Source organism: Lathamus discolor, chromosome 4, assembly GCF_037157495.1.
Source record: "Lathamus discolor isolate bLatDis1 chromosome 4, bLatDis1.hap1, whole genome shotgun sequence".
In the NCBI taxonomy this organism is placed as follows: Eukaryota; Metazoa; Chordata; class Aves; order Psittaciformes; family Psittacidae; genus Lathamus; species Lathamus discolor.
The window spans coordinates 16,732,113-16,759,619 of NC_088887.1; the positions used below are offsets into that span (position 1 = coordinate 16,732,113).

At 38.9% G+C, this 27,507-nt stretch overlaps 1 protein-coding gene across 4 annotated transcripts in view; it reads left to right on the forward strand.

The window, feature by feature from the left end:
• The window catches only part of CADM2 (cell adhesion molecule 2), a 659,180-nt gene that overhangs the window by 548,064 nt on the left and 83,609 nt on the right, over window positions 1–27,507 (forward strand). For all 4 annotated transcript variants that reach the window (XR_010612138.1, XM_065676379.1, XM_065676381.1 and 1 more), the window contains one exon: window positions 2,880–2,970. Coding sequence is in view for 3 of the 4 variants with exons in the window: in XM_065676379.1 (XP_065532451.1) it covers window positions 2,880–2,970 (91 nt within the window). In the remaining variant the exon portion in view is untranslated. The remainder of the gene's footprint in view (window positions 1–2,879; window positions 2,971–27,507) is intronic.

The following is a 27,507-nucleotide window of genomic DNA, read 5'->3' on the forward strand; positions in this document are numbered from 1 at the left end:
TTAACGTTTGGTAAGTTTAACTGATGTGAATTGGTAGACTTCTGCCAACTTCAGAGGAAGAGCAACATAAGCTCTGACCCTGACTAAAACCCTTGATCCTACTCCTTTTGTTTGTTTTGGTTGTAAAAGTAGGGATTTTTTTGACATATCTAAATTACTTGTAATAAGCTGATGAACATACCTGAAAATAAATTAACCTCTCTTATTGCATTGTTGGTCTTGATGTGTTTTTCTTTCTTTAGACTTTGTTTTCTAGTGGTGGTGGGGTTTGCTGAATATTAGGTGATGTTGAAGTTATGGTTAATACTTCTGAGCGTGACAGGTTAAAGCTCACAGTATTCATTGAGTACATTTGTACTTGTCAAATTCTTCTAAAATGAGCAGTCCTAGCAGGAGGTAGTATTTTGTAAGGGCATTTTATGTTCTGGAAAAAATATCAGTCAGCAGGGGGTTATTATATTTGTTAAAATAGCATATTTAGGTTAGTTTTGATGCAATTATTCTGAAGATTTCTTCTCATTTTAAATGCTGATGTGAATGTGAAATGGAGGACAAGTTTGTCTTAAAAGTTTCCCCCTTCTAAGTGTACACTTTTATTCTGAAGAGAAATCAAGCATAGCTTGAAAATAAAGTGGAAACAGTAACACTGGGAATGAAGCACCCCAACTAGTCTTTGAAAAAGGACTGTTAATAAAATACAAAAATTGTCCATTGTAAGCTTCCCTAAAAACTGTGTTGAATTAAACCCTGTATTTCCTGTTTCAAAGAAACAAGTAGTTACTGTACAAGTCAATTAATAGCGAAAACATACTTCCTACACTATTGTGCTTTAGAAAGCTAAACATAAATACCTCTCTTATTCTGTGTTTGTAAGCTCTATTTAGGAGTGCATGGAGAAGAGAGAACTGGCTGGGGCATTAAAAAAAGTGGGAATGGGAACTTCAAGCTGGGGAAAACTGAACTGTACTGATCCATGCAAATGAAAGCTTCATTGTCTGAAGTCCCCTCTTCTACTTTATGGGTCATTTACAGTAATGTATAAAATACTGATAATTTCTTCAATATTTAAAGCCAGTAATGCTAGCAAGATGGGCCTTTAATTTCTTTCCTCACTTGTGGCTATCATGATTACTTCCATCAAAGTCTTGCTCTTTTTTAATATTTCTCTAGAAACCTCTTGATCTCATTGCATTAGTTGTCTCCCTCCTTTGGTTAAATTCTTCATATTCCTATCTGACGCTGATTTGTTCCTGTGGTTCAATGTATAGTCAAGAGAGTAATTTATTCATCTTCAGTAGCACCACTGAAATCACAGAAGTACTTGATGCCCTGATTTATTGAGGCACTTGAGGTCAGTGCCTTAAGCATGTACTAAAAATGAAGCAAATGCCAGCATGACCTCCAGAGGATTAGTCACCTGCATAATGGTTTGCAGGGTCCTTAAAAATATGAACTTATGGAACAGTTTTGCTACTGGTGTAAGGTTAGTTCAGCAATACTGAAAGCAAAATGATGTTGACCGTGCTTTCAGTAGAATTATGGCATGTCTGTGCTAAGCCTTCCCCTTTTCTTGTCTTGTGCTGTGCTGATACATTATGATATGCCAAAAGTAAAAGTCAAAGTGAGTAAAAGGCTTCCAACATTTTTAATTGCTTATATGTCATTTAGTGTTCAACAGAACTATTTGCATCACAGTAAGAACTTCTTTTGTAACACCAAATATTTTTTTTTCATTTGATTTTGTAGGGTCATATTGTCATGCTCTTTCTTATTTGCTTGATAGTAGGGTGTCTGTCGTGTCACTGCTGCCTCTGTGCTAATGAGCCTAGGACTTGCAAATTGGATGAGAAAACACTTAGGTACTCTAGATTTGCAGGTTAAAGTATTTCTCCTGCCATAGATGAAGATTATGTTTTGTATTAGGAAACTGTGGAGGAAATGAGAATTTATGTTCCCTTACTGAGTCTGAAAATCTTCCTCGTTGTTACTCTTCCTTCCTTTTCCTAAAGAAAAAAATAGTTCTGTATAGGGATGTTTCTTTCTTCATGGTTGCCTTTTTCCTTATAAGAGGTGCCTCTCTAAGTTATGTAAAATATTTTGATTAGGAGAATTTTTTACAAGTCAAAGATCTACTGCAGATGTTTCATTCGGCATGAATTCACATAGTTACTGTGAATCTTTTTACATTTAAAACTATGAAGTTAATTCCAATGTATAGGAATAATTTTTAAGACAGATTACAGACTTTTCTGTAGTGCTTTTTGCAGATATTTAGAACATTCTCTTTGTAATTTTTTTCTGTTTTAAGGCCACATGATTGCATCTTTGAAATAATACCCTGTAAAATGCCTGTAACAAAGTATTTTACCTGAAAGCCCATTGTAGCTTTCTTATTATTAGTTTCAAGTTTCAGCAACAATAAAACTGTTCTTACTCAAATGTATACTATTGCATGCATTTCTCTAATAACATCATTCCACCATATCAACTTATAAATAGACAAAGAAACAATTGTTCAGAGTACTTGTTGTTCATCATCGATGTTTTTACTTTGTTGTTAGATATCAGACTTAGGAATAGTTGTATCGAGTATTTGCATCAAATACAGAAAGAAAAAAGTTATTTCCTCTGAGTATACATGTGCTTTCTATCCGTGTTTCCTTGGGATATAAAATGTTACTGGTTTAGTTCCATTGGTCATTTTTATTGCCTTCCTGAAGACAATGGAAATTGCACAAGGCTCCAAATAATAGCATCTCCAAGTGTAAATTAAATCGATGGTATAGTCTTTTGCAAGTAGAGAAGAATGTACTCTTAGATAATAAATCTTTTTGTGTGTGTGTGTATATCAACAAGATGTCTATTTTTTCTCTTCCTAGATACACCTTTAGTTAAAATCATTTCTTCCAATTCATGGCCTGAAGAAGGACAATCTATAATTTTGACTTGTGAATCCAAAGGAAAACCAGTGTAAGTGATTTAACAAGTAATATGTTTTTGTTATTTTCTTTACTCTGCTGTGATTGCAATCTTCCGCTGCAGAAATCTGCTGGTTTTGTTTCGTCCTGGGGTGTAAAGTAATCTCTGGTATAAGAAAACCCCTTGAAGCCTGTCTTCATTAAGTGTCTGTAGAGGACTGGTCTTTTACTTTGTCATCTATTTTAGTTTTCAGGAAGAATTCCAGCTGTGAGATTTTATTTTTTTTTTTCAGTCAGTTATATCAGCCTGAAAGGAGTGCAGGCTTAATCAGTCACTGTTTGCATCTTTGAACTGATGATAGAAGAGAAAATGTCTCATGAAAATCTTTCTACATCAACTAGCCTTAGAGAAAATATATTGAGCTTTCTGGTTGCTTTGGTTGTCATTTAGAGGGGAATTTGAACCTTAATGATATGTGCAAATTGGCTGCCTGTTTCAACCTGAATTTCAAAAAAATGTTACCAGCTTTAAGAATCGAAATTGTTTTACTTCAAAATTAACATCTCTGCCGTAAGTGTTTTTTAAAGGCAGAACTACAGAGATTACCTCTCGCACAGAATCTACTATGTAAATAGGCTTCACACTTCAAAACATACCTTCTCAGATGAGCTGTTACATATTTATCCATAGAAATACATGAATAATCCAATTACTTAATATTAAGTTAATATGAATCAATTTTCTTAAATATTGACCTTTCTGCTCAAAAGTGTTATACGGAGTGGTGTTACACAGCTTTAGAATGGTCTTGAAAGTGATGGTTTGGTAGTATTTTGGTTACAGAAAAAAGCTAGAAATTATGTCATTTAGGACAGAATTTCTCCCTGGTGTAACTTTATGGTAGACTTTATGGAATAGCTTAATGTAGTAATCTGAAGTGCAATTTAGGTCAAGTCATTGAAGTCCAAAATTATTATTTTGAAAACCTCTTCTGAGTTTAGTCTGGCATCATTTAAACTCCGTAAGTACTTTTGGTTTTTTATATTACGTTTGTATCATTTGAAAGCAACTCCTCCACCCAGATCTTGACTGCACTGAGCAACTCAGCGTCTAGACTGTGTTTCTACCCTGCTTGAGGCTGGAACCCTGGTGGTCTGTTCAATTAGTCTTACATGGTGCTCAGTGCAATTCATTTATGTATACCTGTGTACGTTTAAAGTAATATATGTTTCTGAGACAGAGGCCTCTGTAGCTAGCACACAAAAATCAGTTGCAAGCCATGTCTTGCTTTTATAATATACTTAAAGGAAGAGAAATTACCCTTTACTTAACAGCCTTGGAGCATTCTTCTAGGTATCACGAGGTATAGAGACTGTTACCCCATTACTTTCAACCTCAGCAGAAGATGTGCAAGTGCTTAATTTTAGGATTGCTCCGAGTGCACTGTTGGCTAGGTGATATATAGGATTTTCCCCTATCTCAGGGTTTTCCCCATGGTTTAACAAGTGACAGCTACATGCCAAGTGCTCATTTTCACAGACAGACTTCAGACATCCTAGCTCCAGGTGCTTGATTTGCACTATTCATCTAACATTCACTGTAGGGATAAAGATTAGAAATAAGGCAGTCATTATGTATTTTTTATATTTTTCATTAGCTGTTATTTGTTGGGGGGAGCAGTTTGGCCCTTCACATTTGGGGCCTTTAAATAATAAGAAAGTTTGGAGGTTATGGGTTGATTTCTTATTTTCATCCTTTTTAGTTTTGTGAGCTGGATGATTTGATAGATGGATATAATCGGTATGTAGGGAGGAAGGACAAATGTGTGTATAATACCAACCAGGGGTTCTAGGCCTTCTGTAATTTCACCTGCCTCTGAGTATTTACAAGGAGGCATGATGCTTTTCAGTTTCTGGGTGTATGGGAATCATCTCAACTGTCTTTAAACATATGCGGAGTAGATCCTTACATCTGAGCTGCTCACTTGGGCTGCCCCTTGCCTTCAGTGGAGTGATTTAGGCACTATTATGATGTCTCTGGCTAACTACAAAAGGCAATTGCAGAAGAAAGAGCCAGACTGGATCATAACTACATGATGTTCAGACAGTTAATTCAGTCAGATATCTGCCTCTACATTCTGGGATACCAAATATAGATGACTAAATACATACATTTATATAAAATTTTATATCTATGTTTCAATTTGATCAGATGCATTTTGTTCTTTCACTACAGCTTGTAACCACATTTTCATAATCTTCATTAAAAATAGGCTAACATTTTTCACATACCAAAGATGTTAGACTGTTAAAAGAAGACAATCCTCTCAGATGTTAGATTTTCCTTTAGACCCCTGTACTTGCTAGTAATTTCTGAAGGCAGTAAAAACTATTAAAGCTAGACAGCCACAATATTTTCTATTTGGGACATGCAATATTGTAGATATACGTTATATGTTACCATTAGGAGACACTAGATAAAACCTAATAATTAAAATGGAGCTTCAGTTGAGGTGCTTACCAATTTTAGTTGCATCTTCAGTGGATTCAAAAGCAAACTTTACATGTAGTTTTGGAAGGGCAGCCAAACAAAAACTCCACACCACAGAATTATCAAGGCAGGGCTCCTCTATGTGGTAGCTTTTGGCGCTCAAATGTTTTGCCAGTAAATGCACCTCTAGTTGTCCACGCCATAAAAGCTGCCAACATTAGCTGCTCCATATTGCTTCATTAGGTCAGTCTTTCATGGCACAGAGCCAGTAATAAATAGGCATCCTCCTGGGACCAGTTTGCAGTTGCTTAGCATGAGGAACAGTAATGTCATGCTCCCAACCTACATTATGATTACTTTCTGGCTTGGAGAGGGAGAGAAATTGGAGAGGTCCACAGAGACCAAATTTGTCAATGTCACAAGGTAAGTGATGAATTGTGGGCTTCATGGAGAGCTCAGAGCTAACCATGGTTCCTTCATAGTCATTTACACACCATGGGTTAATTTCTGTACACTGTCAACTTTATGCCACAGTTACAACAGTCTCTCCTGTTTCCTGTAGACAGCAGTGAATCATACATGTAAATGAACACTTACTTCTAGGTATATTTCTCTTGTATCCCAGAGCAATTTTCACAAGCTTCAAAATGACCATCAAGATGAAAATAGAGAAAGAATGAAGCCAGGCTGTAGCTGTAGTGACATTCATGATCCTGATAGCTGCTGCAGAGTGATTCTTCCTAAATGGGAAAAGTAGAAGGAGGCTAAAGCTAGAATGTACTTGCCCCACCTTACATCTCAGCACAAAGCCCCTCCTTGCAGGATTTCTGTCACTCAAACCATGTGCATCACAGATACCCAGATACTGTGTTTCATTTCTACAATGCAGTCCTAAGGAAAACCCCTATCTAACTTACCGTCTGGTAACAGGGAATGGGAAGGAAGCCTCGCTCAGACCAACACCTCTAGGAAATGAGCTGCCTTCTGCATCTCAGACTCTACACTGTGCTGTTTTATCTACTTATCACTATAAGGATGAGGATGACTCTAGATCTAGTCATCACCCTGTGCTTATTGCTATTAGAGGAATTACTTTGGAGGCAGGAGCTGTTCTTCTGGGTAGGCACTGTGTTGCTGCTATAGAAGTGTGATGATGCCAATAGAAAGAGCAGGCCAGGTTCTTGCCTGTTCTGCAATGGTTTTATAGAAGCAGGCTATGTGAGGGATTAATAAAGCATCACAGATAGTTACAGACTCTGCCACAATTCCTCTAGTGTATGTGTTGTGGCTGCTGCAGCTTCAAGAAGAGGGCAGACTGCCTGGGAGGTGCTGTGGGTGTTACTGCAAGAGCCATTAGTCCTTGGGTTTGCCCCTAGAGACTGTGATGGGACATGTGTCAGGACACCAATCACACATGGTGGGATGACATACTGACTACAGTGTTGAGTCAGAATGGAAGTGGAAAAACGGTGAGGTGAGGAGGTTTCCTTATACATTGCCTTCCAAAAGACCTGTCTCTTGCTTCCATTTTATAGCACTGGCTAAATTTATTGTCTCTAGGATCTAGTGTCAAAGCTTGAATTTTCTCTGGAAAAATAAAGTTACACTTACAGAAATCAGATCATTAAATCCATTTAATTTATTTAATGATGTTCTGATTTAATGATGTACTGATCCAGTTTGTGTAGCACTTGGGGAACCAGTTATAAGCAACAAAAAATGGATATTTGGAGCATTGTATGCATGGAAATTTCTGTTAGTAGAAGGAAAAATGGAGGAAATATATCCATCAGTTTACCATGGAGATTGTTTTTAAACAGACCTTATAAGCGTAACTCACTATAGAAAACTACCCTATTATCTGTAATATTTTAAGGGAACTTGAGAACATTTATGAGGATTGCTGTTCGATTGATCAATGCCCAGTTGGTAGATCAAATTTAAGGAGGTTTTTGCTTTTCAGTTTCTAGTAGGTGTATTAGTGTCAGCTTAGTCTTTTCTTATGCAATACCTGGTTACTGGTTTGTTCACCCCATTGACAATTTTAGTCAATATTGGCATTCAGTTTTGGCGTTGTTTTAAATTGTAGACAAAAAAGTATTTAGCTATTGCTCTGCATAAGTTAGGTCAAGACACCCTGCAGTTGACATCACTATTCAATAGCATTCCTTTTGGAGATACTGTTGTATAATTTCAAACCAAATTGTAGCTAATCTCTTGCCTTTTCAGTCTTTAGAGCTATTTTATCTTTCCAGTATTTTTGGCTGGATCCCTGGACAGTTGTCAGGCTATAAAATTTTACCGAATGAACTTGCGTAATATTTCTGTAAGGCGTCAGTGTCTCTTTTTAATGTATTTCTTTTTTAGCATAATATAGTTTTACTCAGGCTTTGTTTATATTCCAAAGAAGGAGATGTAAGTAAACTTCAGAAATCGTAGGCGTCCTTTTTATGAACTCATATGCAATGTCTAGGCATTTATGGAGTCATATTGCCTGACAGTATTTTAAATATTTTAAAATTAAAAAATAGCTGTAGAAAATAAAAAACAAGGAACAAAATGGTCATTTACAGTCCTCTGTGCTTACAAAATATTTTAAAAGTTAATGTTTGCTTATTGCAGTTTACAGCTTCTACACGCTGTTGTGTCTAAACAATATAGTCTAGTGACTCAAAACTGACACAGAAGGGAATGCAAAAACTGACCCATAATGAAAGAAAGATTCAATATTTATATTCTTAGCCAGCACTCTCACGAAAGCATGTGTGATATATATTATAATGTTTCTAAAGCAAATATGAAATATACCCCCCCCCCCTTAAAGTCAGTGTCCTTTCAGCATAAAGGACATCAAAATATAATGGAATAATTAAGGCACAGGAAACAAAGAGAGAGTTGGCTGTCTCATGTATGCTTTAGAGAAATGTCTTTCCATTCCATGAGCTCAGGGGAATTACAGTATAGTTGGATGACTAATGTAAAATGGATATTTGGACTTGTTTGAAATAAATAGGAAATATTTTTTATTTCAGGAGAACACTCATATGTATCCTTCATTAGAATGTTATTTGTAAGGTCATGAAAAAGTTAAAGAGAAGAGCACAGGTAGTAATAAACACTAATATTATATGTACCCAGTAATATATAGTCAGATGCATATTTTGATACCAGAAAAGTGATCACTTTTAATACTGAGGGCACACCAAATAATCAAGCTTGCACTTTCAAGCTATTGTAAACTATGTGTATGATATCACCACAGAAAGTTTTGTCTTTTCTAGTATCTATTTAAAGAAGGTTCTCTTGAGAAGGACAAACATTTTGCAAAGGCTAATGGTTACAAATACTGATGATAACAGAGAAATATACAGCACCATTCTCTCAGTGATCCCAGTGCATGGCTGTTTCAGTTGAAAAGGACCTGACAGGGATCTAGGTGAAAAAAGAAAACTCAGTGAAAGGTGCTAGGTAGGATTCAGTCACCTGAATGCAGCAAAGCCTGGACTCACACTAGCTCACATTTAGCCAACTGTCAGCTGGAACCTCCAGGTCCTCCTCAGCTTAAGTGCTGGATTTTGCACATGTCGTTGCCAAATTTCCCAGCCTTCTTCCAGCCTACAGAGGTTCCTCTGACTAGTTACCTTCACCTCAAGTATACTCAGTACAGCTGAACTTAACGAGAGCACATTCCATCACTTCAGCCAGGTCTTTGATATTAAACAGCTGAACAGGAAGAGGACCCAGGAGAGACTTCTGCAGAAGTCTGCTCGTAGCCAGCCACTGGGTAGTGTCCCTTAACCCAGTCAATGGTCCAGCCGTTTTCACTCATTGAGTATTACACACATCCAGCCTAGATACAAAGAATACTATTGGAGACAGTGACTGAAAACTTGCTAAAGTCAACGTCAACTACATACATTATTAAATCTACAGATCCTGTAATTTCTTCAGAGTTTTCACATTTGGTAGCTAGAAAATTATAGAAGCATCTATTCATGAATCATTTTGTGACAAGCTAAAGGATAAAATGTATTATAAAGAAAATAGTATAAAATAGAATCATAGAATCATAGAATAGTTAGGGTTGGAAAGGACCTCGAGATCATCTAGTTCCAACCCCCCTGCCATGGGCAGGGACACCTCACACTAAATCATCCCACCCAAGGCTTCATCCAACCTGGCCTTGAACACTGCCAGGGATGGAGCACTCACAACCTCCCTGGGCAACCGATTCCAGTGCCTCACCACCCTAACAGGAAAGAATTTCCTCCTTATATCCAATCTAAACTTCCCCTGTTTAAGGTTTAACCCGTTCCTTCCTCCAAATAGTTACCGTAGTTCAGACAAATCCAAAGTAGAAAGATGTGTTTAACCTCAGGAAGGTATTTTGGCAAATGCTAGGAGGGACACATTTGGATTTCTGATTTGCATTACGTGATAAGAAAAGTCATATAATACTTCTCTTCCTGAAGTCTGTGACCTTATGGGCAGGATATAGCCACTGAAGGGGATTCCTGACTCCTTCAATAGAATCATAATTATGAATGGCAGCTACGAATGATCTTTATGACTCAGGTCTTATTTGATGCATTAGAATTAAAATCATTTTTTCATAGGTGCTCATCTGTTTCTTCCTCCTAGTATCTGAGAACTTGGCAAATATTTAAATGTTTGTTTTTATCACACCTGTGGATAATTAGGGTATTCAATTGCCTCAAATTTACAGCTGGGAACTGAAGCAGAAAAAAATCCCAAGACCAAAATTGACAAGTAGGTCATGTATATTTTATGTCTAACATTGAACACAGTCTCCATTTTCCCAAGAGTATTTGACGTGACACAGCATCACGCTCAGAAGATAGCTGCTCGTTGGTTTGAATTGTAACAGCGAGTTCTTAGCACGTCTACAAATCTATACTCAAGAGTCCGAAATTAGAAACTAGTGGAGAAAATTGCAGAAACGCGCTTGACATTCAGCTGTTAATGTTTTGGTGTACGTAATTTGCCAATATTGCTTTGAAACTACGTAATAATGGCAGGTTTAGATTCTGAATCATTAGTTTAGTGTCCAGCTTTTTGTCTATGTACAATTCTTTCCTACAATGATACAATTCCCAGCTTCTCTATCGGGTGAGATGGAGGTTCGGTGAGAAATTATCTCATTTTCTGCATAAATTTTATTTGCTGCAGAATACTATCTGGATTGTGCCATGAATACTTAGCCGTTGGTATCAACTCAGAATGCTAGTATCAACTCCGCCTGTATAAATTATCATAATGAATCTAGAAAAGCATGTATGTTTCTATGCTTATAAATCACCTTGCAGAATGAATCCACATCCTGAGCTGGATGCTCAGTCAGTATCAATAAATATTAATGATTTGGAAAATTGGATGAATTTGTCTATATCCAGGATAAAATATTACTCTAGGTAAATACGAATGTGGTATCAAAGTATTTCTCCCTTAAGCTTCAGACATATTTCTTGTTAAGAAATCCTGAATTATAAGAGTCTGTTTCCAGGCTTCTCTGGAAAAGGACCAACTGAAATCAACTAGGTAAAAAGAAAGAAGGAAAGTTAGGTACTGGAGTTATACTGTTTCATGGTTAGATGTGGACAATCTTTGTCTGAGCAGAAAGGTGGATAGTTTTGAATTTTGTCAGAACTGCCATGCATTTAACAAACTGGGATTCTCCCTGACATCCTTTGCCTTGATGCCAGAACTAACACTAACCTCTTAATACCTCTCAGTAACTGAAGTATCTTTTTGTTTATCTGATTTATGCTTTCTGGGCACTCTGAGTTTACAGTTAAGTTTCCAGGGGCATATGTCACACACAGCTTTGAGCAAGATTCTGTAAATATATTCTTGACTAAATGCTTACGTGGATGGGACAAAGTATTGTATCTGTGGGTGTAGATTTGGACAAAGATAAGAACCCCTCCTCACAGTTGTCAGCCCTGTGTTTGTTGTCATTGGGGAACAGCTCTCAGGATAGCTCAGGCTCTTCTATTCCTGTCTTTTGCCTGGTGCTCTGCCCATTTCAACTTGTCTTTCTTCGAACTTGGCTTGTTCAGCAATTAGATAGAGCCTGTCTCCTACAAATACAGTAGGTATCTCTCTTCTGTCTGCCACTTCTGCCTTGTTCTGGTTTCTTGAAAAGTTTGGGCTTTGTTTTTTTTTTTTTTTTTAACCAGTGCTTTTTCATCTTTGTATCTGTGTCCTATTTAGGCTCACTCTATATTCCTCTCTGTTTGGAGAAATGTGAACTCATATTTCTGCAAGAGGAACTGATTATATTTGAGTGGGTGATTGTTAGCTCAAAACCAGCCTACTGTTAACTTGATCTGATGGGGTACAACCCATGTCAGCTAACATTAATCGCTCTGTATCCCATGGTTATTGTCAATGACATAGAAATGTATTATCGTCAACCAGACTTGTAAGTTAAGCATCTAGATTCTCTGCCTATGTAGGCAGCAGTGTATAAATAAAGAAAGCTTTTTTTTAAACACTACATTTCACACTAAGGAAGATAAAGCAAATATATCGTGTGCAACATAGACTGATCACATAGCATGGGACAGAAGTTTTCTAGATAGGAATATACATAACTGTTAATAGTGGTGAACCTTATCAGTATCCAAATTCTATGCCCAGTTTACTTTTAAAGCTATTTTAGTCAGTGGTCACTGGTCACTGATGCCAGCCCAAATCTCTGGTGTATCCAAACTTAGCATCATTTGCCAGTATTTTGCCATCCTTTGCTGTAATTACTTTCTCTGGATAGTTGACCAATATTTAAATTATTGTAATTTTGAAGTTCATCCTAATGATATCTCCTGCCTTGATTTAGTAGCCATCTGTTATATGCTGAGTGAGCGCTCATTTTCAGTAAAATATTCTAAAGTCTTACGAATAGTATCATACGAATTGTAGAAAAAATCTTCCTAGTGAAAATTTCCAGATAGGTAGTTTGTCTTTGCAAGAAAAAGCCAATTATTTGAAAGGATTATGTAAATGTTCAGCTTGTAACCTTCTGCACCAATATTTCATTGATATTAAACCACCACTGTAGAATTATGCAATGATGTAACAGATAACATATTAAGAATCAGGTAACATTTTTTCTGAGATACAGCATGTATATTTAATAGATTAAATTTCAGTTTGTGTTAACGTTCTGGCCGTCTGGGAGGTTGTATCTTCTTTTCACAGCTGGGACCGTGTGTGCTTTTCTTTCTTTTCTCAGTATCTTGCAGGAAGTAGGGAAATTGGTGTTATAAAAAGTGTGACACAGAAACAGGTGGGAGCAGTAGTGCCTGTCTGAAAATTACATGCTACAATAAAGCCTCCTGCAGTGCTTAAGAACTTCCCCTTCAGTGTTCTGTATAATGATCACATTGCCTAATAGGCTCAATTCAATAATAGCGTTTCCTCTTTTTTTAAGTGTCCCTTTTTTAAGTGTTTACACATAAAACGGTGCAAAAAGTACAGTATGAAAAACAACTAAATGCAGCAGTTTTAGTGCTCATTAACTCTATTTTGCATGTGTATGTCTTTCAAAATCATTTATTTCCTTGCTCTCAGGTGAGAACACATTCTAAAATAAGAAAGGCCCATGGAATAAAATAATAGATAAAATTGAAATGTAGCATGGGTAATTCTAATTTGTGTGCTGGTCTGGAAGTTAAAACGTGAAAAGAAAGGTTTTAGAAGAGGATATGGTGCTCAGTCTTTTACATACTTGAGTTTCTATAGATAAGGGATTAGCTACATTTATAGGTAAAAGTACAATTCTTGAATCAACCATTAGCAGTAGAACACAAGAAGATACTGTAGCATAACTCCTTCTGTGCAGATCATTCTCATGGTATTTACTCTGTTACACAATTACAGAAAGAAAATTTGTTCTCTGTATAGTAGGTATGATCTGGAACACCCAGTGTCATGGAGAACATCAGTTCATTGCATATCTGCATATATATGCCAAATGTAGCAGCGTAGTACCCTGAGAACATGTACATGCTTTGAGCTAACAGGGTAAAACAACATCTTTCTAAAGGGGAAGAAGTATGCATTTAAAGAACAGCATAATAAAGGCACCTTAAAATCAAATTAGGATTTCATAATTATTCTTTTTTTTTTTCCTTCTTTGTATTTGGCGTCCTTTCACTCAAAAACTCACATCTCTTGTTCTGAAGACATAACCTCTTGTTATGAAGTTGGACACTGATTTTGAAATTGCTATTTTTTTCCCCCATTGAGAATAGATTGTACTGTTCCTTTCTCCACTGTTACTTTATCTTTTTTAGTTCATTATTTTCAGTACAAAAATAACTTTTATTTTTCACCCTTCGATCATTTTGGGACTATGTTAGATATGTTTTTCCTAATTTTATTTTTTCCCCCTATTTTTAAAGCACCTAAAACAGGGAGAAGCAGGTTTCTATGACTTGGTCTATTATGCATCAATTCTGTACATTTACTGTGATCTCAGGCTCTTCATGTGCAGAAGTCAAGCTCAGAGAGCAATCATTTTTTAAAATCACTGAATCGCTATGAAGGTGAAGGTATTGGGCTGTTCACCAGTTATTGCAAAGTTGAGGCTCATGTACAATTAATGTGCAAATGAGGTGCAGAAAATGAACACTGGAAGAAAGGGCTTAATCGACAAACTCAAGTGTAACCTTCTGCCTGATCATCTTTCTCCAGAATCAAAAATTCCCAGTCAGTGTGCAAATTTTAAAAGGGGTATAAATGGAGTGAGTATGGGAGGATAATTATACAGCAGGGTCTGTTGGCAGACTTTTGGAATGGCTGTCTTACATGTGAAAGGCAAAGACACAAGTGAGTCGTGGGGTTTTTTTAAGTGAGCACTGAAGACTGTCCCTGCACTATTCTACCTGATACTGCGCTAGTACTCAGACTGCACTTGCAGCAGAGACACCCATTCAGTAAATCCAGTGCTTACTTCCATCATTTTCTGAAACCATACTGTCGATTTTCCTTTCCTCACAAAACTGAGATCATAGTCAAAATGAAATCTTCAATGCTTAATATTTAAACTACCCCTGAAAACTGTTTCCAAAACTTTTAAGACCTGAAGAAAGACAGTCTGTGTTTTGTAGTTTGCACAGGAGAGAAAAAACGGCAGGCTGAAAGGGTGCAGAACCAGAAGGAGAAGAAAGCTGCCAAGAAACTGCTATAGGTAGTTGGCTGGTTTGTCCCTCTTTCAAGAACCTACTGTATGAGGGGCTGAGCAGCCATGCCGGGGCTGTTAATGATGGATAACCCAGTTAGGGAATGCTTTAACTGGGAGGCAGTGGTGAGTCTACTGGGTTTTGGTTGGCGGGGGCCTGGATAGGAAATTTCATCACAGACGTGTGTGGTGACATGCAAGCATACCTGTTCTTGTGTATCATGCAGTCGTGAGGGAACAGTCTTCATAGAATCATAGAATGGTTTGTGTTAAGGGACCTTAAAGCTCATCCAGTTCCAACCCCCTGTCACAAGCAGAAACATCTTCCAGTAGACCAGGTTGCTCAAAGCCCCATCCGCTCCTCACAGGGGTCCCTGCAGCCCCTGACATACCCAGGGCACCCTCACACAGCACAGGATCCCAGGGAGATGGGCAGGTAGATCCTTGCTGAGGGGTGCTGCACAGGCACACAGGTGCACAGGATTTCTGTAATGAACATCATGTTATGGATCCACCTCTTAAAAACACGTGGCAGCTTTCCATAGATACATACATGTTTTGCTGTTTTGTTTTGGTTTTTTTTTTTGGGGGGGGGTGTGGTCATTACAACTTAGAAACACTGAATTTGCCAATTAAAGATTAAATTAGAAATATTTCATGAAGGATTAAGAAGTGCTAATGGGGTAGGCTGTGGTGTCCCTGTGTTAGGAGCAGGGGTCCATCCACACCTGTGTAGCACCCAGCAGTACCCACCCCAAAGTGTGGGGATCAGAGGGAATCGTAGGCAAGGGGTAACTGGGAGACAGATCAGTGTTTCTACTCATTATTGATATTTAATTGTGATTTTTTGGTAGTTTTTTTACTTTCTATTGATCTCAAATGTCTTTAGCCTGTCTTCTTACCTCATACAAACCATTTCTAGAATGCTTCACATGGAATTGGGTTGTTCCAGGCAGTGACATTCTGAGGCAGCTCTCAGCACCATCTGCATTCAGCTCAGTCTTTAAAATGTATTTACGTGCAGCGTGCACCTAGAGGCAAAAACGAAGCCTAGACAATTATATGGTAATCAACATCAAAAAGGGGAACTACATAAAAATGAAGAATCTTGTTAAAAAGAAGCTGAAAGGGGCAGCTAAGAGAATTAAATCTCTCCAGGCAGCCTGAGGACTCTTTTAGAAAAATAAGAGTTTAGGAACACAGGGTCAATATATATCTCTTAGCAGAAACACCTGAAGGAGAAATTGGTGAGGCTAAACAGAAAAGAAAGTGAAGCAAAAGTGGCAAAACCGTAATTTGAAAGATAAAGTTGTTTCCTGAAGGAAAGAAAAGATCCTTAGTTTTGGGCAGATTAAATATGAAAATGCAATTAAGCCAACCCTCCAAAAAAAAAAAAAAGGAAAAAAGAAAAGGGAGAGGGGGTAAATGTTAGAGAGGCAAATAGCAAAGGAAATTGAAAGCAATCGTTAATCTGTCTTGAAATAAATCAGAAAGTGTGTCAGTGCATTTCTAGGATCAACTAAGGATCAAAGTATAAGGGGCAGCCAGATGAATTTGCTACGTCCGTATTTACTGTGGGAGAAACTGAGTGTATTACACATTCTCTTTTTTCTGAGGTGCTCACCAGCATGGTTTTCTTAAATGGGCTATGGAGGAGGCAGTGGAACGAACAGGCAAAACTAGCAGTAACAAGTCAGCAGTACCAGATGGTTTCACCCTGGCATTCAAAGGGAATTCAAGAATGAGACTGCTGAATTATGAACAGTGACAGGAAACTTCATGCTTAAAACTACCTTGCTAACTCGGGACAACAGGCTTTAGGAGATATTCCAGAATGTGCAAGTCTGTAGAACTGATATCTGGGCTTCACAGACAGTAAGAACTATAAAAAGGACTAGAGTTACCATCTGACTGAGAAAAAAAACACTTTCAGGGGGAGAATTTCTTTTGCAGAGGGAAAATCCTATATTATATTGGGGTTCCTAAAAGGGCAGAGAAAGTATGGCTTAAGGTGGCATATTTGATGTAGAGGGGAAATATTACAGATGTTTCCAAAACTGTAAATGAGTGGTTTTCGGGATTGCTGGTTCTTTCTCTTCAAGTAGCAATGTTTAAGGGTAAACTAAACTAGTAAGAAACAGTTTTATTACGAAGCAAGGATGCTGTTTTTCGTACAGTGACCAGTGAGCTTTGGCAATTCGTTGTCCGTGGATATGGCAGATAGTAAATATTCATGGTAGTTCAAGGGAAAACTGCGTAAGTTCATGGAAAGGAACATCCTTAAGATTTACAGAATAGTTTTAAGCTGTGCTTGGTGTCAGAAATGCCTGAAAAGTAGGTCAGATTAGTGCCTGGGGAAGCAACATCTGTGCTTGGCCTGTTCCCTAGACATCTGCTTTTCCCTGGCTTTGGAGATAAGGCACTAGGCTAGCTGAACTTTTAGTCTGATCCAGTATAGCTGTTCCTGTGTTCTTAACCCTTGACCATAGACTACTGCAGCTTGCTAGGACCAGATGTTAATGGAGCTGGATCCCATTCAGGGCTTGAGAATATTGCCTTTACAGTGCTAAAGTTATTACCATGAAAGTACTAATGAATAATTTTCTGTGCGAGAGAAGTTTGTGTGATCTAAAGCACACCCCTCTGTCTGGAGATAATGATACATTTGGGAGAAGAAAACCAAACTCCTGTGAGTAAGTAATGTTTGTGTTATATTAGTGTTTCATAAGTTATTTTTAGATGTAAAGAAACAAACAGTCCGCAGTGTAGCACTTAACTCTGAAATATATATAATCATAAGTTCCCAATGTATTGTTGTTACGATTTCATCGTATTATCTTGAAAGCACGAAGCATTTCATTATTGATTATAATTTAATACAGAGTGCTTCTACATCAGCTTTTTTGACATTTGGAAAAAATGTAACTGAAATGCAAAAACTTTATGGTTATTCACATTCCTTTGGTGCTCCTTTAGCTGTTATAAGTATCAACAAACATTTGGTTACTTGTTGAGGAGAACCCATGATTCAACTCAATATCTTAGAGTTGTTGCTGTTATAGTTCTTATTATTAAAGGTTTCTTATCTGGTGAAGAGAGGATATTTGCTACATCTCCCAAACTTCATGATGTTTACATTCATTGAAAGTCAGCAGGCACATACCTTGGTTAATGAGCTTTGTTACTGAAGACTTTGTACAGTGCTTGCTTGTCATGCAAGTTGCAGCACTGGTACTTTTATCAGCACTGGGTGTTGTCGCTGCACCTCAAGTGCATGAAAGAACTTTAGTTCCATGAGGCTTCTCCTTGGCTGTGCCAACATCAATAGCAAATGATTTTAAACAAGTAGTATTTGGACAAGCAAGTAACGGTGAATGAGATTTTCAACTGTTTACTTATTGGAAAAAGCAGAAGAGAATCAGCTACTCTCTGTTTTCCTCATGACTCTAGTGCCAGCAAGCATTTGACCTTAGTTCAAAAAATGCAGCTGGATTTTCTTAGATGGGATTTCTCAGCTTACTGTAATAACAGAGACAGAGTTTCTTACGAGTGCTGGGACGCAGCTCTCACTGAAACCAGTGTAAGTTATGCGAGTATCCAACAGTATCTCAGTTGAAATACCTAAGCAGTGTAAAATCCAGATTCATCAAAGGAAAAAAACCCCTCATTAATATCTTGATATACCCTTCAGGCCGCAGCTAGGAAGGGGTGTATCAACGACAGACAAAATGTTGATTAAGGATAAAGAGAAAAGGGAACTGATAATGCAGTGTAGTATTTAACTCCTGTTGCTTCTTCCTTGCAGTTTTCACCATTATCTCTATGTGGCACTTCAGTTTAGCCGATGTAAGCCAAGCTGGTTTCAGAAAACACACATTTTTTAATCCTATAATGTGGAAATGTAAAATATTTAAAATAAGTAGTGGTAAAGCTCTTTCTGCTATTATTCTGTAATTGCTGATAAATTGGTATTTTCCCTAGCTCCTGTTGCCCTGGCTGGGGATGCAGTATGCTTTTAAACTTGTATGAAGAAACACAGTGTTATAAATGGATCTGAAGACATGCCGGTTGAGAAGATGTTATTTTCCTCTGTTCTGTGAAATGTATAGTAACTAAGGTGTGCACATCCTATCATTATGCTTTGCTGCTGCTTTCCTATTCTCAGCAGTATTTCATTAACATTAGGAGCATAGTTCCTGGTTAATCCCAGTAATTCCAGCAACCATTCTGATGCATCTACTTGAGCACCATATTATCTTAATACTGCTGACATTTGCATGACTTTGAAATACATTTTTCTCAGATATTGTCTGTTTAATCCACTGCAGTTTCTATCATCCTTTGTTCTTATAGTCATGCCTTACTTACAGTTTATGAAAAAGAGTAATTACTAATTTCTCAATAGCTCTTAAAGGTTAAGAAGGAATCAATAAGGTGTAAACAGCAGCATAAGAAGCCCAGAGATTTAGCTGTTCGAACACAGACTACATACTTAGAAACCTATAGAACTAAAATTATAGCGAAACCTGGCCATTGTGATTTCTGTGTTTAATCAGTAATTTTTCATGTGAATGAAATTCTCACATGCCATTTAGCATCTCAGCCTCTGACAGAAAATAAAAAGCCCCTAGGAGGAGCAATAAAATATTTAAGCAATGTGTGACAATTATTCTTTACATTCACTTTATCTGTATATAGTTTCTTCTCTCCTTCTCTCCCCTACCGACACCATCTGAAAGTGTAGGTTTTAGTTTATGAGGCTGAAGGGAAATGGATTTGTCTTTCTAATTTGCCCATCAATATATGGCACTAATCCCAGGCAGAACAGGGGAAGGGCATATATTACCCGCGTGCTCCAGTACTGATCCAGAGTACTTCCAGCTCCAGAATTTAAAAGGACCTTTCTGGGCATCACTGTTCCTTTGCTTCCTCTTTTGCCCATTCTCCTGACTGCAGTAATGTCTCTGTAGCCCTGACTGGAACTCACTTTTCTCCCTATGTGAGATTACCTGACCATCAGTCTGAAGCTTTGGGCTCTGCTGACTTTCAGTTCTCCAGATGAGGTCGTGGCTTCACTGAGTCTGCCTTCCCCCTCTGCCTGCAGCAGTGAGATGTAGCTTATGGAGAAGGTGTCTCCCCCTTCTCTTTCTTGCACAATCTCCTAAAAGTAAGGCTGTCATTTGCTTTTTTATTTATCGATACATCATTAGGGATATCTTACCCATTAGTTGTGGGAGCTGTTAAACAACTGCATGGCAAATATATCATGCATCTACCTGAACAGTTCTTTGTCGTGCAATCTGTCCATATCAGGCCTTCAGTACAGGACTTCTGATACAACATATCTGATAGAAAGTAGCATCTTTGCTACTTTAGAGAAATTGGAAAACACCTTATCTACTCTGTGGTCAATTCCAGGCAGGTATTTCCTGCACAGTATTACCTAGTACTTTGCCCTTGAGCTGGTGTCAGTTAGTTGATGGTGGTGGTCACTTCTGCAAAGCCTCCATTCTCCAAAATGTAAGGCAGGATTCATTACATCAGCTCTTTTAATAGGGGTTGGGTTTTTTTTCTGTTTGGTTGGTTTGAGGTTGTTTTTTTTTTTTCTTCTTTCCTGCTGCTGTTCTGACTTCCACCTCTCCTGCCTTTTTAGCCTCAGGAATCTTTTTGAAAGATGTTGCACTTCTGTGGAGGACATTTTTTTTTTCCTGGTTAAAATTTAAAAGAAGTATGCATTATTTATAAACTGGCAACACAAAATGAACAGTATAGCCATACCTACCATTGTTTTTTACAGACAGAAGATTTTAAAGTGCACTTTTTTATGAAAGCTCTGTGTAAGTTGTAGAGGTTACAGTGTTTCCTCTGAACCTAAGATGTTTTGAGCCTCAGACATTAAAATACTGTCCTGGGTTCAGCAGTAGCAGTCATATTTCTCCTTCTTAGCAGCTGGTGCAGTGCTGTGTTTTTGACTTTCAGCCTGAGAACAGTGTTGATAACACAGAAGTTTTTAGTTGCTGCTCAGTAATATTTACTCTGACCAAGGAATTTCTGAGTCTCATGCTCTGCCAGGGAGGAAGGAAATCTGGGAGGAAGCAGAGACAGGACACCTGACCCAAACTAACCAAAGAGGTATTCCATACCACAACACGTCATGCCCACTATATAAACTGTGGGCAGTTACCCAGAAGGGCTAGATCACTGCTTGGCTGGGCTGGGTATTGATCGGTGGGTGCCGAGTGGTTGTTTTCTCTTCCCTTGTTATTCCCTTACCATTATTATTATTGGTGGTAGCAGTAGTGATTTGCATTATGTCTTAGTTACTGTTCTTATCTCAACCCGTGGGAGTTGCATTCTTTTGATTCTTTTGAAACACGAGGTTTGTGGTTGGGTTTAAACCACGACACCTCCCCATCCCTCCAGGAGAGGGGGGAGTGAGCGAACAGTTGCACAATTTCTGAGTGATAGGCTGGGTTTAAACCACAACAAATGCATAAAAAGTGTGGTTAATATCTGGCTGCTAAAAAGTTCTAAAATACTAGGCATTTTGATTTGAAAATATCCAGAAATATAAATAGCATAAAACTGAAAAAAAATGAAGTCAGTGCCTATTCCCTGACCTTCTAATATGTGATTGAAAGAGGTTTACCTTTTTGTTTATAGTATGCATCGGTGTGCCTGTGTTCTTCAGTTTCATTTGCTGCAAAGTGATGGGCCGGCCTTGACAGTTTGGAAATATGGCAGCCTCTTTCTCACTCCTCCATTTTGTGTTTCTACATCCATACCTGATGGAAGGCAGAAATAATGTAGTTCAGCAAATTTTGCCTTTCATGGGAGTAATTGCCTGCCTGGTGCAGAAACATCTGAAGACTTGAGAAAGGATAAAGGCATAGAAATGGCCTATCTGTTGTTTGCGAAGTTTGTCAGACTCAGAGAAAACAAAAAAATTGGAGGGGGGGTGAGATGACACACAAAAAGCTTGAAAGTAGATGGAGTATGTGACAAATCTGGGAGAGATGTGGGCAGAAGATGAGGTTATAGAATGGGACCAGGAAGCTGAAGGCATTTACTGTTCTCTGCTATGAAAGCACATTAAAATTAGCACATTTACAGTGCTCCCACTTGCTGATTGAGGAAGTAGCAGTGGCATATGCCCAAGAAAATTAACAGTCCCTTAGAAGGCACACAGTGTTTTTAATCTTAATTTGTATCAAGAAGGTGGGGGGTACAATCACAAGATTCTCCTCTTTTCACTGGGAACATTTGTGTATATGCAAGATGGAGCTCTCTGATTTTGTTTCCTTCAAAGCTGAAGGGCTGGGAGTGCTGGCACAACCAAACTAACTCTGACAAAACACTGCTTCTCCAACACACACAGAGTGACTAATGATAATGAATTGTAATTCTCTGAACTACATTTTCATTTCTAATATGGATCATGGGAAGATTAGTGCATCACCCACAGCAGTGAGCACACCAATTTGGTCTCCTTTTTTCCTCCCGCATTAAACTTACCTTACGGAGAGTGGTACTTTGTGAACATGCTTAGGGTACTGTCCCCACATCTGCTTTCCTGTAGCAATAGTTTTTGAGTTTATTTAAATTAAATTCTGATCCCTGCAGCGTCTCCCTCACAAAGTTGGGTTTTTTTGTTTTTTTGTTTTTTTTTTGAGACAATCTTTTTGTCTGTCTCTATAAGGGATATTTCTGATGCAATTCACTGGTAAGGTATCTTCTGATTTCACATAAGTGCTGTTGTTGATCTGTCTCATGACTATGAGAAAGCCAATATCCAATATCACAGCAGGGTTTTTTATACTTCTTCGGGAAGATTGTGAATAATACTGGATTTAGATAAGAAACTTCATATATACATACATATCTATATGGATTATGTACTTTGGGGATATTTGTTTGATATTGCTTTGCCTTCTAGAAAATGACTAGCAAAAAATACAAGGGGGTTGGGTGGAGATGACACAAGAAATGCACAAAAGGCAAAGGGAAAAACTATAGGTAAATAGTTTCAAAGAAGTTAACATTTAAATGGGTTGGTAAACAACCGGGAAAAAGCTGTTCAGAGACCAGCAGCATTACACGGCTGTGTTATGGGCTGAAAGCCTTAGGTCAAAGGGCATCCTGGATTCTAAAGGTATCAAAGGATAAAGAGAAATGGGTTATGAGGCCAATGAGATGGAGATACTGAAGGAAAGAGAATTATGGTAGAAGAACAGACAGGTTCTTACAGGCACAGGTGTTTATGAACTGACGTGAAAGGAACCTTAAAATTGATTGCAAGGAAAGATTAGAGTGAAGGGGGAAATACGACTCTGAAAACAATGCTCTTTTACCCCTCAGCAATCTATACTTAATATCTTTAGGTAAAAGAATAAAAGCCTTTGGTTTGAAAAGACTCCTCTTGAGTCACTTTAATCAGTTTCTGCCACAGGCTGCTGAGGGATAAGGACTTTCAGCTGCAAATTTAGTAATCATATCAACATGGTTAGCAACTGTAATCCAGTAAGTCAGCCTAAAGGTGAGAGGACTGCCTGATTTATCCCAAGCAAACTACAGGCAGGGAGACCTGGTACCCAAGTACATGTGGTGGACGGAAGAAAGGCTTTAGCTGTACCCAGGACAAAAAGGTAAAGGATGAAGGAGTTTGGGTTTTTTCTTGTTTGGTGTAGTGTTCTCGTTTTTTCTGTAAATGATGAGTACTAACACCATTTGAGATTCCTGACACCTCTGTACAATTTAAGCAACTTTTTCAAAGGCATAATACACTGCTACTGTCTCCCACATTTCTTTTGTTCCTGTTGTCTTTATAGCTGTGAATTCCTGTCAATTTTTTATGATATAAAAAGTGGAATTCTGTATTTTGTTGCCAATTTGTTTTTAGCATATGCTGGTAAGTTAATCCTTAACCATTTTAAAAATATTGGTACAGGGCACCATAAATACTCTTAGGCTACATTATGTCTGCTGAGACAAATATAATAGAAAATTCTGATGTTCAAAGCTGCTCTCTTAAAAAAAGTGAACTTCATAAGACGTACTTAGGATATTCTTGACTAATTCTGGGGAGAAAAACACTCTGTGAAGGTTACTCAGGCTTTGCAGAACTGCAGAATCACTGCAAGTTCTTATCTCATAAAATAAAAACCATCTATCCAAGGCTTTTACGAAAGGCTAGCAACTGTGGATATTGATATTTTTGATAGATGAAATGGTCCTAAACCAGCTCATCCCAATATGACTCATCAGACTGAGACTTTATATAAACAAAAGGTTCCCTCAGGATTTAAACTTTCAACTGGATGATTAACTGACAAAGCTGAAAATCTAGATTCTCAATACAGAGAAACTGTAGGTTTCAAATTAACGAAGCAACATTCCTTAGATGACTTTTAACATTGCACGAGGATGTCAACAAAAAACACTCTGATAAATGTAATGCTACCTTTTCCATTACTCATTTGAATGTATCTGCTAGATTATATTTTTATGGACTTCAGAGAATACAAGCGTGCCTCTTTGGAGAAGTAAAAGGCATTGAACAAGAGGGCTGTGCTCAAAATAATGGATTTACATGTCTTGTTAGTGTTCCACAAATCCGTCTTCCATCTTTCTAATTTTTACCCACGTTGGCTACAGAATATTTGATGGGATGTTTAGATGCCCAGAGGGACGGAGTATGAAAAAAAATCAGTGCTGCATCTTTTTATTATTGTCTGGGTTTTTTTTTTTTTTTGAGTGTGATCTTACAGAAATTCCTGTGCTAGTATTATGGGCCAGTAAGTTCTCTAAGCGTTGTTTACTAAGGTCTCAGTGAAGAACGCCAGGTACATGACCTTTCTGTACGCAGAAATCAGAAAAGGGCAACAAAAATGAATAGACCCAAGAACTTCCAAGTGAGATTGGATTGCATTGCTTAAATTTGCTTTGTTCAGAAAGAAAAGGTGTTACAATAGACCTGTGTATTATTTTTAAATGAGGGTTAAGTTAAGACAAATGTAATGGTTAGATATAAAGATATTGCTAGAAACAAATTTTATAGGAAAGGACTGAAACATCACGGTCCTTTGGTTAAGGATAGAGAAAGGGGTGGAAAATGGACAAACTTGTTTTGAAATAGGTAGCTTTAAAGGCCTAGGTTATCAAAATTATTAATGTGGATTTAGGTATCAACTGTTGACTTTCGTGTTACATAAGCACTTGTTGAAAAGGTAAGTCTGTGCCTAAGTGTTTTCTAATCAAATCCGAGTGTGGTTTTTAAAACAGCCTTTTTTTTTTCTTTTCCCAACACATTCCAGTTGGCCCTTACCTTTCTGTCTGACTTCTTTTACAGAATCACAGAATCACAGAATCCCAAGGGTTGGAAGGGACCTCAAAAGATCATCTAGTCCAACCCCCCTGCAAGAGCAGGGTAACCTACAGTACATCACACAGGAACTTGTCCAGGCGGGCCTTGAATATCTCCAGTGTAGGAGACTCCACAACCCCCCTGGGCAACCTGTTCCAGTGCTCTGTCACTCTTACAGTAAAGAAGTTCTTCCTGATGTTAACGTGGAACTTCCTATGCTCCTGTTTACACCCATTGCCCCTTGTCCTATCACTGGATATCACTGAAAAAAGCCTAGCTCCATCATCCTGACACCTACCCTTTACATATTTGTAAACATTGATGAGGTCACCCCTCAGTCTCCTCTTCTCCAAGCTAAAGAGACCCAGCTCCCTCAGCCTCTCCTCATAAGGGAGATGTTCCACTCCCTTAATCATCTTTGTGGCTCTGCGCTGGACTCCTTCAAGCAATTCCCTGTCCTTCTTGAACAGAGGGGCCCAGAACTGGACGCAATATTCCAGATGCAGCCTCACCAAGGCTGAGTAGAGGGGGAGGAGAACCTCTCTTGACCTACTAACCACTCCCTTTCTAATGCACCCTAAGATGCCATTTGCCTTCTTGGCCACAAGAGCACATTGTTGGCTCATGGTCATCCTCCTATCCACCAGGACCCCCAGGTCCCTTTCCCCTTCGCTACTTTCCAGCAGGTCAACCCCCAACCTGTACTGGTACATGGGGTTGTTCTTCCCCAGATGCAAGACTCTACACTTGCCCTTGTTAAATTTCATCAAGTTTCTCCCCGCCCAACTCTCCAGCCTGTCCAGGTCTCGCTGAATGGCAGCACAGTCCTCTGCTGTGTCAGCCACTCCTCCCAGTTTTGTGTCATCAGCGAACTTGCTGATGGTGCACTCAGTTCCCTCATCCAGGTCATTGATGAAAATATTAAACAGCACCGGTCCCAGCACCGACCCCTGAGGAACTCCACTAGTCACAGACCTCCAGCTAGATTCTGCGCCATTGACCACAACTCTCTGCCTTCTTCCTTTCAACCAGTTCTCGATCCACCTCACTACTTGATCGTCAAGCCCACACTTCTTTAGCTTATCTATGAGGATGCTGTGGGAGACAGTATCAAATGCCTTACTGAAATCAAGAAAAGCTACATCTACCGCTCTACCATCATCCCTCCACCTAGTCACTTCCTCATAGAAGGCTATAAGGTTGGTCATACATGACTTCCCCCTCATAAAACCATGTTGGCTGTTCTTAATGACCCCCTCATCCTTGATATGCCTAGTGATGGAGTCAAGAATAAGTTGTTCCATCACCTTTCCAGGGATGGAGGTAAGGCTGACCGGTCTATAATTACCCGGGTCCTCCTTCTTGCCCTTCTTATAGATTGGTGTGACCTTTGCCATCCGCCAATCCTCAGGCACCTCGCCCGTTTCCCACGACTTACCAAAGATGATGGAGAGTGGCCTAGCAATGACCTCCGCCAGCTCCCTCAGCACCCGTGGGTGCATTCCATCCGGACCCATCGATTTACAGATGTCCAGATTGCATAGCTGATCCCTAACCCAATCCTCATCTACCAAAGCAAACTCCTCCTTTGTCCTGACTCCTTCTGGGGCTATAGAAATCCGGGGCCCTCGGGGAGAGTCTGCAGGAGTAAAGACAGAGGCAAAGAAGGCATTCAGCACCTCTGCCTTCTTTATATCCTCTGTCTCCAGGGCACCCACTTCGTTCAGCAGTGGGCCTATATTGCCTCTTGTGTTAGTTTTATTTGCTATGTATTTGAAGAAGCCCTTTCTATTGTCTTTAACCCGACTAGCAAGATTGAGTTCCAAGGAGGCCTTAGCTGTCCTAATTGCCTCCCTACATCCTCTAACAACTGTCCTATATTCCTCCCAAGTGGCCAGCCCCTCCTTACATAATCCATAGATTCTCCTTTTCCACTTGAGTTTGCCCAGCAGCTCCTTGTTTAACCACGCTGTTCTCCTAGATCCCTTACTTGATTTCCTACTCATTGGGATGCTCCGATCCTGAGCTTGGAAGAAGCGGTCCTTGAATGCTAACCAACTATCTTGAGCCCCTTTACCGCCTAGTACACTTTCCCATGAGACTTCCCTTAGCAGTTGACTGAAGAGGCTAAAGTTGGCCCTTCGGAAATCCAGAACTGTGGCTTTGCTAGGTATTCTATTCCTCCCACACAGGACCCTAAACTCCACCATCTCATGGTCACTGCAGCCAAGGCTGCCATTGACCGTCACCACTTCGACCAAACCCTCCTTGTTGGCGAGTACTAAATCTAGCAGCGCTGCTCTCCTAGTTGGTACGTCCACCATTTGCATTAAGAAATTATCATCAGTGCACTCGAGGAACCTCCTAGACTGTGAATGACTGGCTGTGTGAGTCTTCCAGCAAATATCGGGGTAGTTAAAGTCCCCCACGACGACTAAGGCATGTAGTCGCGAGGCTACTTCCAGTTGCCTGTAGAAAGCCTCATCAACTCCTTCGTCCTGATCAGGAGGTCTGTAATAGACCCCCACAA